Source organism: Peromyscus maniculatus, chromosome 4 (assembly GCF_049852395.1).
Source record: "Peromyscus maniculatus bairdii isolate BWxNUB_F1_BW_parent chromosome 4, HU_Pman_BW_mat_3.1, whole genome shotgun sequence".
Lineage (NCBI taxonomy): Eukaryota > Metazoa > Chordata > Mammalia > Rodentia > Cricetidae > Peromyscus > Peromyscus maniculatus.
The window spans coordinates 129,475,204-129,487,348 of NC_134855.1; the positions used below are offsets into that span (position 1 = coordinate 129,475,204).

General features: G+C 46.1%; 1 protein-coding gene across 1 annotated transcript; it reads right to left on the reverse strand.

The window, feature by feature from the left end:
* Positions 1–628: 628 nt before the first annotated feature.
* Positions 629–6,380, reverse strand: C4H20orf202 (chromosome 4 C20orf202 homolog). The gene is made up of 2 exons (XM_076570840.1): positions 5,324–6,380; positions 629–1,130 (listed from the first exon to the last, which is right to left on the reverse strand). Exons 1-2 carry the CDS (start codon positions 5,387–5,389, stop codon positions 900–902), a joined length of 297 nt encoding a protein of 98 aa, XP_076426955.1. The 5' UTR covers positions 5,390–6,380; the 3' UTR covers positions 629–899.
* Positions 6,381–12,145: the final 5,765 nt, after the last annotated feature.

A 12,145-nucleotide genomic window follows, 5' to 3' on the forward strand; every position in this document is an offset into this window, starting at 1 on the left:
AAGCTGAAGGATTAAATCTAAGCCACATAGACAGGAGGCCTGCAGCACTGGCCTGCAGACATCTAAAAGGGGGCTCAGAGCCTAGAGGGTGCCTCCAGGCTGGGCCGTGGATCTAGACAGTGCTGGTGCCACCTGCTCTGAGGTGAAGCATCACTGGGGGTGACACCAAGAGTCACAAGAAGCCCACAAGGTACTGTGGGGACAAAGGAGCCAGTCCCTCCTCCCACCTCTTGCCCTAGAGTCCAACCCTACACTGCTTATTGGCAAAGACCAACCCAGCCTAAGAGAAATCACACTGCATCCTGTAAGTGTGCTTGGCAGGATCCAGATAGCAATCCCAGGGAAGGACTGTGGTTGGCTTTGTTGAGTCACATGCCCATGAATTAAGCCAATCAATCATGAATCATGTTAGAGCCAACATGAATTATATAGTTGACTAGGCCTGGTGACCTGCTCATCTTTGTGATTTGTGGTGGCAACAGGGTCTGTTCTTACCAGATAAAGGGGGCCAGGAAGGCTTGTTGGGAACACAGAAAGTAGCCAGGAAGTCACTACAGGTATTCTGATAAGTAGCCAGGAAGTCACTACAGGTATTCTGATTTTTCATGAACACAACAGTAGGCAACCATCTTTGCACATCATAATCTTTCTTTTAACAATTGCCCTATGAAAAATTCCTAAAAATAGGATTATCAACCAGGGTGATAACTTGCTGGAAACTATGTAACAGGGTTGTTCTTTTGAAGCATGTGTGCATCCAATGATTTATCATACACACACACACACACACATTGGTAAATGACAGAGACAGTTAAGAAGTGACAGATCCAAGGACACACAGCAGACACAAAATTTACACTCGAGGTGGGAGGGTTTTGATGAGTACCCTCTCTGGCTGGTTAAGGAAGGGAGCTTCGCCTGCTCTCTTCCCCTTGGAGAAGCTGGACCACTTCCCCCAACACAGGCTGGCAGCCCCGGCCCTCTGAGCCCAGTCTAGCTCGGAAAGGCGATGTGTTTCTGCTGGACCTTGTATCCTCCCAGTGGGTGCTTTCGGCTTGAAGCTCCTCCAGGAGGCTCTGCAGATGCCTCAGTGAGAGCAGCAGCTGCTGGTCTTGGATCTGCATCTCAGCCTAGGAGAGAGGAGGCATTGGTGGGACGAGACAGGCACTCTCTGTGTTCACTGAGCCCCATCCCATCACTGTCTCAGTGGAGACAAGCCCTTACCTCCTCACACAAACCTTAAGTGCCATAGTCCCCTGGAGCCTCAGTTTTGAATCTAGGAAGTCAGAAAAAAATTACTCACCTTCCCAAGGCTCTTATGAGGACAGGATGAATTGGAAGACATACTCTGAAGTATGACATAGATACCAGCACTGTATCTTTTAATCTTCATGGTAACAAACACACCATCAGTGTTCTCTAGAGGAACGGAACTTATAGAATAAATTTATCTCTTTTTATCTATCTATCTATCTATCTATCTATCTATCTATCTATCTATCTATCTCCATTTATATCTATATCTCCATCTATATCTATATCTCCATCTATATATCTCCATCTATATCTATATCTCTACCTCTACCTCTACCTATGCCTATATCTATATCTATCTATGGGATTCATTAGAATGGTTTACAGGCTGTGGCCCACCTAGCCCAACAGTGTCTGTCTACCAACAGAAGGTGTAAGAATCCAGTAGTTGTTCAGTCCATGAGGCTGATGTCTCAGCAGGTCTTCAGAATATGCCAGAATCCTGAAGAAGTGGGCTCCAAATCCAGTGAAGGAATGGATTTCACAGTGATAGTAAAGCAAGCAGGCAAAGAGAAAAAGCTTCTTTCTTCCAAGTCCTTTATACGGGCTACCAAAGGTGTGGCCCAGATTAAAGGTGGATCTTCTCACCTCAAAGGATCTGGATTAAAAGGGGTTCTTCCCACTTTGAATGATTTAATTAAGAAATAATCCCTCACAGGTATTCTCAGATACTTGGGTTTTAGTTAATTCCAGACGTAGTCAAGTTGACAACCAAGAAGAGCCATCACAATTATTAATATGCTAGTGGCTTCTGTCATTAACAATGAAGTGAAGCCAACCCCACAGCTAGAACATATTTAGAAGTGCAATGCTTGGGGACACCTAGGTTCCCCAAACCTTTTCAGGGGATCAAAGTGTCAAAACAACTTGCCCTGCAATAAGATGCAATTTCCCCCTTTGCTTTTATTTTCTTAATTAGCACCCAGTGGGGTTTTCCGGCAGCCAATGACATGCAATACCTCGATTGAATACAGAAATAGAAAGGAGGACTCGGTTGTTTTCTACTAATCCATATAGTAAAATGATTTACAACAATGTAAAGCAGGGTCAACTCTTCTCTCTAAATATCTGCTTTGAAAAATCAGTTATTTAAATAATATTTTATTAACATGCTGTGAGTGTATTTGTTCAAATGTATTGATGAATAAATAGTTTAAAGTATTCGGCTTTGGTTTATAATATGTATAAAGGATGTTTTTCATCAGTGTCCTTGATAGTTTTGCCAAACATGAAGGGGACCTAAGACAAAAAGTTCAAAACTGCTGTGCTAGAATATCACTGTCATCTACCTCCAAACCTCTCATCTTCCAGAAAACTTTTCCTATACATTTTGTCTGTTTTGCACCCTATTTTAAAATGTTAAATTTAATTTTATGCTGAAGTAATTTTTGCAACATACATTGAAAAGCCATAAAAGAGTAACTGTCCCTCAGTATTCAAGAAGGATGGCTCCAGGATCCATCCCTGTGGATACCAAGATCTAAGGCATCCAAGCACCTTACAGAAAATGGAACCATGTTTGCACATGGCCTGTGGGCTTTCTGTTTGCTTTGGTCATTGCTAGATGGCCTGTGTCAGGTTTCTATTGCTGTAATGAAGACTATGCTTTTCACAGCCATAGCTCCAGCTTCAGGGATCTGATGCCCTCTTCTGGCCTCCATGGGCACCTGCACTCATGTGCACAAACCCACACACATACACATAATTAAAAAGAAATCTTTAGTGTGCTGGGGGGTCAACTGTGGGGCTGGCAAGATAACATTGCAAGTAAAGGCATTTGCTGCCAAATTTAATGTGGTGGTTTAAACGTCCTCTATAAGCTCAGGTGTTTGAAGCTTGCTTCCACATTGGTAGCACCATTTGGGTAGGTTTAGGACATATGGCCTTACTGAAGGAAGTATGCCATTGGGTGCTGAGATTTGAGGTTTTGAAAACCACACGCCATTCCCAGTTCATTCTCTGTTCCCAGTTTGTAGCAGTTCAAGAAGTGAGCCCTCAGCCTCTTGTGCCGACCACCATGTCTACTGCTCGCTGCCACACTTCCGAACCATGACAGTCCCTCTAGAACTGTAAGCCAAATAAACCCTTCTTTCTGTAAGTTGTTTTGGTCATGGTGATTGTCTTAGGCTGACTACTGCTGTGAAGTACCATGATCAAAGCAACCCCAGGAGGAAAGGGTTTATTTGGCTTACGCTTCCTTCCACATCACAGTCCATCACTGAACGAAGTCAGGGCAGGAACCTGGAGGCAGGAGCTGACGTAGAGGTCATGGAGGAGTGCTACTTACTGGCTTGTTCCCCCTAGCTTGTTCGGCCTGCTCTTTTATACAACCCAGCTCAGGGGTGGCCCCACCCACGATGGACTGGGCCCTTCCCCATCAATCACTAATCAAAAAAAAAAAAAATGACCTACAGCTGGATCTTATGGGGGCATTTTCTCAAATGAGGTTCCCTCCTTTCAGAAGACACTAGTTTGTGTCAAGTTGGCATAAAACTAGCCAGTACAAAAGGTAATTTAAAACTTTTTTTTAATTTACAAAAAAATAATCAGAGTCAACTATCGTTAAAACTCACCCCACTCCAGCCCAAGCTATTATACAACAGAACTCAGCTGTTCCATAGAGGAAGTCACTGCGTGTGGCTCTCTGGCCACACAGGAGGACACAGGTTCAGAGATGCAGATGTTCAAGGGCTGAGGATGTAACAACCAAATGCTAGGACGGACCTCTAGCACCACTAGGGAGTAGGGTGAGAGGTTTTCAAGCCTCGTCTCTCTTGATGAGATAATTATCAAAATTATTTTCCTACTAAAAAGAGTGTTTAAGAGGGCTGGGATGTGGCTCAATGGTAGAATACTTCCTGTGGAAGGCCCTGGGGTTCAGGTTTAGCACTGCAAAAAGAAAAGTGATTTTTATTTTGTGTGTGCTAACCTGATTACCTTACAAATGAGGAGCCCGAAGTCCGGTCACTGGGAGGACCCGTTGTGCAACTGGGGTGCCTGTGGCTTCAGCAGCAGCTGTGACCCCCAACCCCATGAGAAACCCTGTCAGGGTTGCCTCCCAGCTGGCCTGTTGCCTAGCAACCCACAAAGGTCTCCTGGGATGGTCTTGTCTGTCGCTCTCTCCTCTGGTGTTCCTGTGCGCTCTCCGCTCTCTGGGCTGCTGTGCACACATATTTTGGGACGCCTCTTTATTTGGGGACATGGAGAAAAGACCACAATGAAAGGCATGGCGCCTGGCTTCCCAGGTAACATGGCATATGCACTCAGGAGAATTAGGACCCATGGGTGAGTCTTTACCAACTAGAAACAGGAGACAAGAGCAAGCTACATGAGTGAACGTCTTCCTGCATGCTCTTTCAACACTTGAGAGGAAGTCCCACAGGCCACAGGCTCTGTTTGGCCCCTTCTGCAGTGGGCGCTCATGTGAGTACTCACAGCCCGGCCCAGCCCAACACCATTTTTGCCTCTACTGGGCTTCCTCCAGCTCATCTCCCTCCACATATATCTTAGACTCAGTTCTTGTCGGTGCCTCTGCTTTCCCAGCTAATGTGCTGGGTGTCCTTTGTCCCAGGGGTCATGTTTCACCCTAGGTGCCAAGCACTAATAAGATAAATGACAGACACCTCTCACCGAAGCCTTCCAACAACCCTCATAATGTTGGCATTAAAATTACCTTCATCTTGTGATTTAAGAAACTGAGGCTCGGAGAGGTAAAGACACTAGTTAGAGGTCACACAGCAACAGAGCTGGGTACATTGCTAGCACCCAGCACAATGCTAAAACCAGTCTGGCCAGCACCCAAGGTCTCCTATGTAGGCCATGACCCACTTTCCCAGTACCTGCGAACTCCATTGTACTCTGTGTGGCTGCCCCAGGAGGGGTGTCTGCAGGGCTCAAACTTCAGCCCGAAGCCCCTGTCGTAGCCAGTGAGGTCCTGGGAAGAGTACGTGTGTGACCAGAAGCCTCGGGAAATACAGGGAGAAATGACAAGTCGAAAGAAAAGGCTTACCAGCTCCTTCCTCAGCCATTCCAGGGTCTGCCCGAGATTGGCTGCCGGCTCGCCTGGTGTTTCCATCTCAGTGTCCTTGATAGAGTCCTTGGCAATGACTTGGCTACAAGCTTGAGGGACTTTTGACTTGTACAGTCACCGGCTTCCTTCAAGCTGTCTCAGGCTGTCAGCTAAGTCACCAGGTGGAATTAATGAAAGCAGGACGTTATTCACGCTGGAAAACGTAGTTTAGGATTTTTTTTTTTTAAGCTTTAGTGCTTTGAACAAAACAAGGAAGAAGGGGAGAAACCAGGGATATGGATATCTTCATGCCTGATGGTTCCAGGAGCTCAGGGGATCTGATGGTCCACAGGCACCCCAGGACTGTGAGGCTGAGTGAGGCCGGCACAGAAAGGCCTATTAGGGTTTCTTTGTTTTCTGTGTAGAGCAGGCAGTTTACACACGTCCTCTGGGGCTGACACCCCTTCTGTGGTCCCAGTCTCCCACCCCTTCCTCCCTCACCTGTGGAGTCTGGATGAAGGGATGCTGACTTCCCATGCCCCTTAACTTCTGGGATGCTCACGTGACCAGTTCTCCACGAGGGAAGCCACAGCAGAAATGTGCTCTTACGCATCGGGAAATCTTCACTTTCCTGAAAGCCAGGACGAGTTACTGTTGCTTCCTGTTTGCTTTTGCTTTTTGTCCCTGCCGTCTGCCTGGAATGTGGATGTGGTGTCTGGAGCTACAGCTGCCCTCTAGCAACGACAAGATGACAGCCAACAAAAGGAGAGGTTGGAAATCATGCTGCCACCATCTGCGTGTCAGTGGGACTGTAAATGCCGTTTGAACTGGACTCCGCTGCTTGCCATCAAATCCGGTCCTGCCCAATTCCCCATCTATTCCTCACAGCACACGGTGGAAAGGGTATTCCTTCATCATCCCTTCTAATAAACACTTAACGATTGTCTACTGTGTGCCAAGTTCTGCCCCAGGCACCAGGAAGAAGCTCCAAACCAGAGAGAGAATGACCTTGTTTCACTGGTTGATATCCTACCAAACAGAAACAAATGAGACCCAAACTCATGTTACAGTGGGAATAAACAGGATGTAATTCTCATGTAGGGTTTTCAAAAATGCACTCTATCCGCATGAATTTGAAACTCCAAGCCAAGAGCTGATATAGCCATCCTAGATACAGAACCTACATACAGAGCAGAGAGGACCAGCAAATGAATTCTCAGCTCAGGCTGTGACAGCATACCCATGAATATGTGCCCCGTTAGATCCATCCAAGACCCACAATGACAAAACATGTAAGGAAACTGCCCAGAACAAGGGACAGCCAGCCACCATGGGACCAGACTTTTCTTCCTCCAAGAACTCCAGGAGAAAAATACTATGAAGCCTGACTTGGTGCTGCACATCTTCAGTCCCATCACTCAGGAGGCAGAGGTAGGTGGATCTCTGTAAGTTCTAGGCTAGCCTGGTCTACATAGTGGGACCCTGTCTAAAACAAAATATATTAGGAAAATAATTATAGACACAAAAAATTGAAAACAAAAAAAGAGACCATATTAACAAAGGGGATTTGAAATAGAACCTGATAATTTATTCAAGCAAAAAAAAACTTCAAGTAAATATCTTTAAGTCAAGGAGGAGGGTCTTATTTTCACCCCAGACAACAGGGTAGGAGCAGTGGGTGAAGGACATGGGGGAAGCTGGTCTCTGCTGAGGAGAGCGTTGCTAAGAATTTTGCCAAGAGGTGGGTACTTGGTGGATGGCACATGAAGCATGGTGTGATGTCCAGAGAGAACTGAGGGGCCTTCACTGGCATGGAGGTGGACCTGGGTTCTAAGTGTGAGGCCTCTAAGTCAGGCAAAAGGACCCTGCGCTGCACGGAGCCTGGGTTCTGCCCTCGGCTTTGTGGAAGGAAGTTCCTAAAGCGAGTTGTTAGGAGCGCCACTTTTTTTCACTCTGGGGTTTACAGCCCAAGATGGATCCCGATGGCGGCACAATTTGCTGTACAAATTCTATTCTGGTTCAGCTGTCACGCTTTAGAACCAACGTGCTCTGAGAAATAGCTGCTGACCACAACTGCCCAGCTTTTAAACACGGGGACCAGAAATAATCCTTTCCAGGCTCCGTGTCACATGGCTATGAAATAACAGGACAACTGTCGGAGCAGAGATGGGTGCTCCAGTCCACAAAAGCCACCTGCAGGCTGGACAGGAAGGAGATCCTTGGCTCATGGTGGCTGATGTTCACGGAGCTGTTTGGTGGTGGGGACCAAAGGAGCCAATCAGATCTGATCTCATTTTGAATTTGCTCCAGAGGTGGCACTGTCCCAAGAGCACTGGGTAACAAACATCTTTAAAATGCCATACTTTCAAGTAACAATCGCACTAATCGGTTTTCTGTTGCTATAACAAATACCTGAGATGATGAACTTAAAATAGTTTATTTTGGCTCAGTTATGAAAGCTTGGGTTCATGGTCAGTTGGCCCTGCCACCTGGAGCCGTGGTGAGGTGGCGCACTACAGCACTGTGTGTGTGAAGAAACAAGCTGTTCATCTTATGACAGCCACATAGGGAAAGGTGAGAGAAAGAACACCAGGGTCCCAATATTCCCCTTCATATGAACAGAAAGCTTTCCACTAGGCCTAACATGTTCAAGGTTCCCCTACTTCCCTCTAGTACCTCAGGCTGGAGAGGACTTTACCCATGGGTCTTTGGAGTACACTTACCCAAATCACAGCAACCATCTATTTTCACAGAAAAATTAGTGGGTTGATGGGATGGTGAGTTGCTGCCAGTCACATATCTGCAGGTCTGAGGCTGCTCCACAGGTCTCCTGCCATCCTCCAGGATTTCTAGGCATGTTCTTTTGGCAGTGCAAAAAGTAAGATTTTAAAAATGTCTGGAGATTCAGCTCAGCAAGCAGTAGAATGCTTGCCTAGCAGGCATAAAGCCCTGGATCTGATCCCCAAGCACCATAAATAACCATAGCATGCGTCTATAAACCCAGCAGTTGGGAGGAAGAGGCAGGAGGATTGGAAGTTTAGGGTTATTCTCTGCTACATAGAGAATTTGAGGCCAGTTAAGGCTATTTGAGATCCTATCTCAAAATGAACAAACAAAATAAAAGAGCAAATAGAATTGCACAAAGCTCCTTTAAGGCCCAAGCTCGGAACTGGCACATTGCTACTTTGCCTACACCTTTGGGCAAGGTGATCTACACAAGCAAGTCCAGGCCGAGAGCAAAGATGTACACCCATCTGCAGAGAAGTCTTTGGCAACTGTGCTATTGAGTGGAGAAGAACAGGACCACTGGCTTGGAAGGGCCCTGAAGGAGAAGACGGAAACCACAAGGTGGGAGAAGCTGGAGACAGGCGTACAGTGATGTGGTGGTAGTAGGGGACAGAGGAGGTGACCTCAGAATGAGATGACAACCATTTACTGATGTTCTGCCCTGGGCCCTTGACAAATAGACAGCCTTGTTCCGTCTTTAAACTTGTAGAGACAGCAGACCTCAAACTGTGTGCCAAGGCATCCCCAAGTACTGCAGAAAACTCAGAGATAGCGCAGAGCAGTTGAAAGCTCGGGGGAATGATGCAATGTCATCTATAAGATACTGTGCAGACAATCATTATTAAAGCACTTGAATCTAACTGTGTGATCACTATTGGGCATTTCTTTGGGCCTGGCTCAGTCGAAAAGTCCTTGATATGCTAACACTATGGAAAACTGAGAAAGTTTAAGAACCTCTGCCTATAAGCTAGGCATCATTATTATTTGCATTTTTAAAGTTTATTACTTTATTTTGTGTGTGTGGGATGTTTTGCCTTCATGTATGTTTGTGGAACACATGCTAGAAGTACCCATGGAGACCAGAAGATGGTGTGAGAGCCTTTGGAACTCGAGTTACAGGCGGTGTGAGGCATCGGGTAGGTGCTGGGAATTGAGCTCACGTCCTCTAGAAGAGCAGCTAGTGCTTTCAACCACTGAGCCATCTCTCCAGCCCCTACAATTGCACACACACACACACACACACACACACACACACACACACACACACACACACGCACGCGTATATATAACAAATTATTATGCAAATACAAATGTACATTTTAATATATTAGAGATATACCAGTCATTAGTCACTTTCTACACAGGAAACTGAAGCTCAGAGAGGCACAATTTGCCAAGGATCACTCCAGCAGGTGGTAACAGCTGGAATTAGAATAATTTTCCCTGACCAGTACATGGTAGGTTTTGGTCTATTTAAAGTGGTGGAGGACCAAGAGAGGCTCTAGCCAAACCAGTGTGCTCTGCCCTGCATGGCATCATGGAAAGCTAGAATGCTTGGCAGGGAGGAGTTGGTGCCCTGCACTTGGCCTCCCAAGCTGATGCCTAATTATTTCACAAAGTCATTTCTTGTGGTTAACTTATTTTGATACACTTTCATTTATTTTTAATCCCGCTAAGGATTCATGGCCCCGAATACATTTTATTTCGTAGGTTCAGAAAGGCTTGGCACATAGACTTGAGGAGACATGGAGCCAGAATGCCTGGACTGGCTGGACTGGCAAAGAACTGAAGTTCCTGAAAGATGAAAACAGTATAACCATAACCTTATAACCATAAAGCCAGAATGGCTATCTGTTCATTGTCTTTGATATCAGAGCAGCTTCCGTGGACCACACCCCACAATGCATTCTGGGGATAGAGTGCCGAGTAAGCAAGATTTCACACCTGACCTCATAGGTCCCACGGTACATCTGGTAAGAGGGTCTATTAACAATAAACAGACTCAAAAATCTCACATTAGTTCAGGATTCAACTCAGCTGACAGAACACTGACCTAGCATAAAGGAAGACAAGGGTTCCAACTATACCACTCTGGAAACTGAGTGTGGTGATGTAATCCCAGTACTCAAAAGGTAGAGGCAGGAGGATCAGAAGTCCAAGATCATCTTTGGCTATATAAGTTCAAGGTCAGTCTGGAACACATGAGATGGTGGCTCAAAATTTCAAATAAGTAAGAAGTAGGGTTGACAAGTAGATCAGCTAGCAGAGTGCTTGCCTAGCATGCATGAAGCCCTGAGTTGGATCTCTGGGACTGCATGCATTGGGTACGGTGCTACTAACCGGTAACTCCAGCACTGGGGAGGTAGAGGTAAGAGGACCCGAAAATCAATGTCATCCCCTCCTATGCAGTAAGTCAGTGCCAGCCCAGATACCTGAGGTGCTGTCTCAAAACAAAACAAAGCCAAACAAAAAACCCCTCACTTGATAATACAAACCTAGTATCTGTATGCATACATCTATGTTTGAGTATAAAACGAATGTATGAGTTTTCAAATGAAAAAGACTTTGGCTCCTATAGAGTGCTGGTTGCCCAAGTAAACAGAGGGCTGTGACAAAAACTGTTGGCTGTGCTCCACAGGAGGGGATTCATGCCTGGAACTATAAACACAGTCAAAACCCATGGCTAGAGAGGCCATAGGCCCCATGGGCTGGTGGGAACTATTGTTGTTGTTTTGCTAAATGTCTAATATTTCTGTTTATGCATACAAATCTGTTCTGTTCCCGGCCTTGGCCAAAGAAGCTTGTGTTTACATATAGTGTGTGTAAAAATCTGTGCTGCTCCGGGCCTTGGGCAAAGAAGCTGCTTATTGCGGTGGGTAGTGGTTAATGCAGAGAGGCATTCCTATGCAAACTGCTGAGAATAAGCAACTGTGTGTGAGTGCTCAGCCACAGAGGGACATCTGTACTGACCATCTCCCCAAGGCTGGAGGGACATAACTGAAGAGGTGGTGGGAAGAGTGTAAGAGCTGGAGGCTGGGAAGGAGAGCTGGGAACGCTGTCCTCTGGGTATATCATGGCTGTGGCACACAGAAACTCACAGCAACTGTGGTACCTACACAAGACCTACCTGCACAGGATCAAGCCAGTGAAAAATCCCGGCATATATGTGAGAGGGGCTATTGAAGTCCCACCCTTAGCTGAGGGGCTATTGGCAGTTGATGGCTGGGGGCAGGGGGTGATGAAGTGACCCCTGGTAGGTTGCCCATGTCCTGGTGGGTAGATGACACCCTCCCCCCACCACACACGTGGAGAGTACTAACTGGACTTGGTGGATCAAAATAGAGCACGTGAAGTTGAGAGGAAGATGTGGAGATATCTTGGGGAAGGCTGAAGAGGGGTTTGGGATAGATATGATCAGTATACATTGTATACATGTATGAAAATTTCAAAGAATAAATAAAAATGTTATTTTAAATAGACACATATGTTATTGTTTAATATACTTTCTTCTCTTTTCTCCCGAGAAAAACTACATCTCCCAGGCTCCCTTTCTGGTGTGTGTGTGTCATATGGTTAAATACTGGCCAATGAAATATGAATGGCAGTTACATGTTCAATTTCTGGCTTATGCTCCTAAAAGATAGAGAGGAGCTCCTCTCTTTCCCCAGTGCTACCTTCTGCTGACTCCCATGCACTGATGAGGCTGGAGCAGAAGCAGCCACCTGGGCATACAAGATAGGTGGAGACCAGGCCTACTTTAGGTGGAAGCCACCATGTCAGCCTGAACTGCCAAGTAGACTTTTGCAGGAGGAATATGTTGTTTTATTGAAGACATGATTGTTTGAATATCTTTTTTTTTTTTTTTTCGAGACAGGGTTTCTCTGTGTAGCTTTGCGCCTTTCCTGGAACTCACTTGGTAGCCCAGGCTGGCCTCAAACTCACAGAGATCCGCCTGCCTCTGCCTCCCGAGTGCTGGGATTACAGGCATGCGCCACCACCGCCCGGCCTTGTTTGAATATCTTAAGGACAAGAGTA

What these genes read in the sequence shown, in the direction of transcription:
- C4H20orf202 (XM_076570840.1), bottom strand. Translation starts at nt 5,389, where the DNA reads ATGGAAACACCAGGCGAGCCGGCAGCCAATCTCGGGCAGACCCTGGAA. An exon ending in AATGGCTGAGGAAGGAGCTG is followed by an intron (nt 1,131 to 5,323) that starts GTAAGCCTTTTC and finishes CCTCTCTCCTAG; the next exon opens with GCTGAGATGCAGATCCAAGA.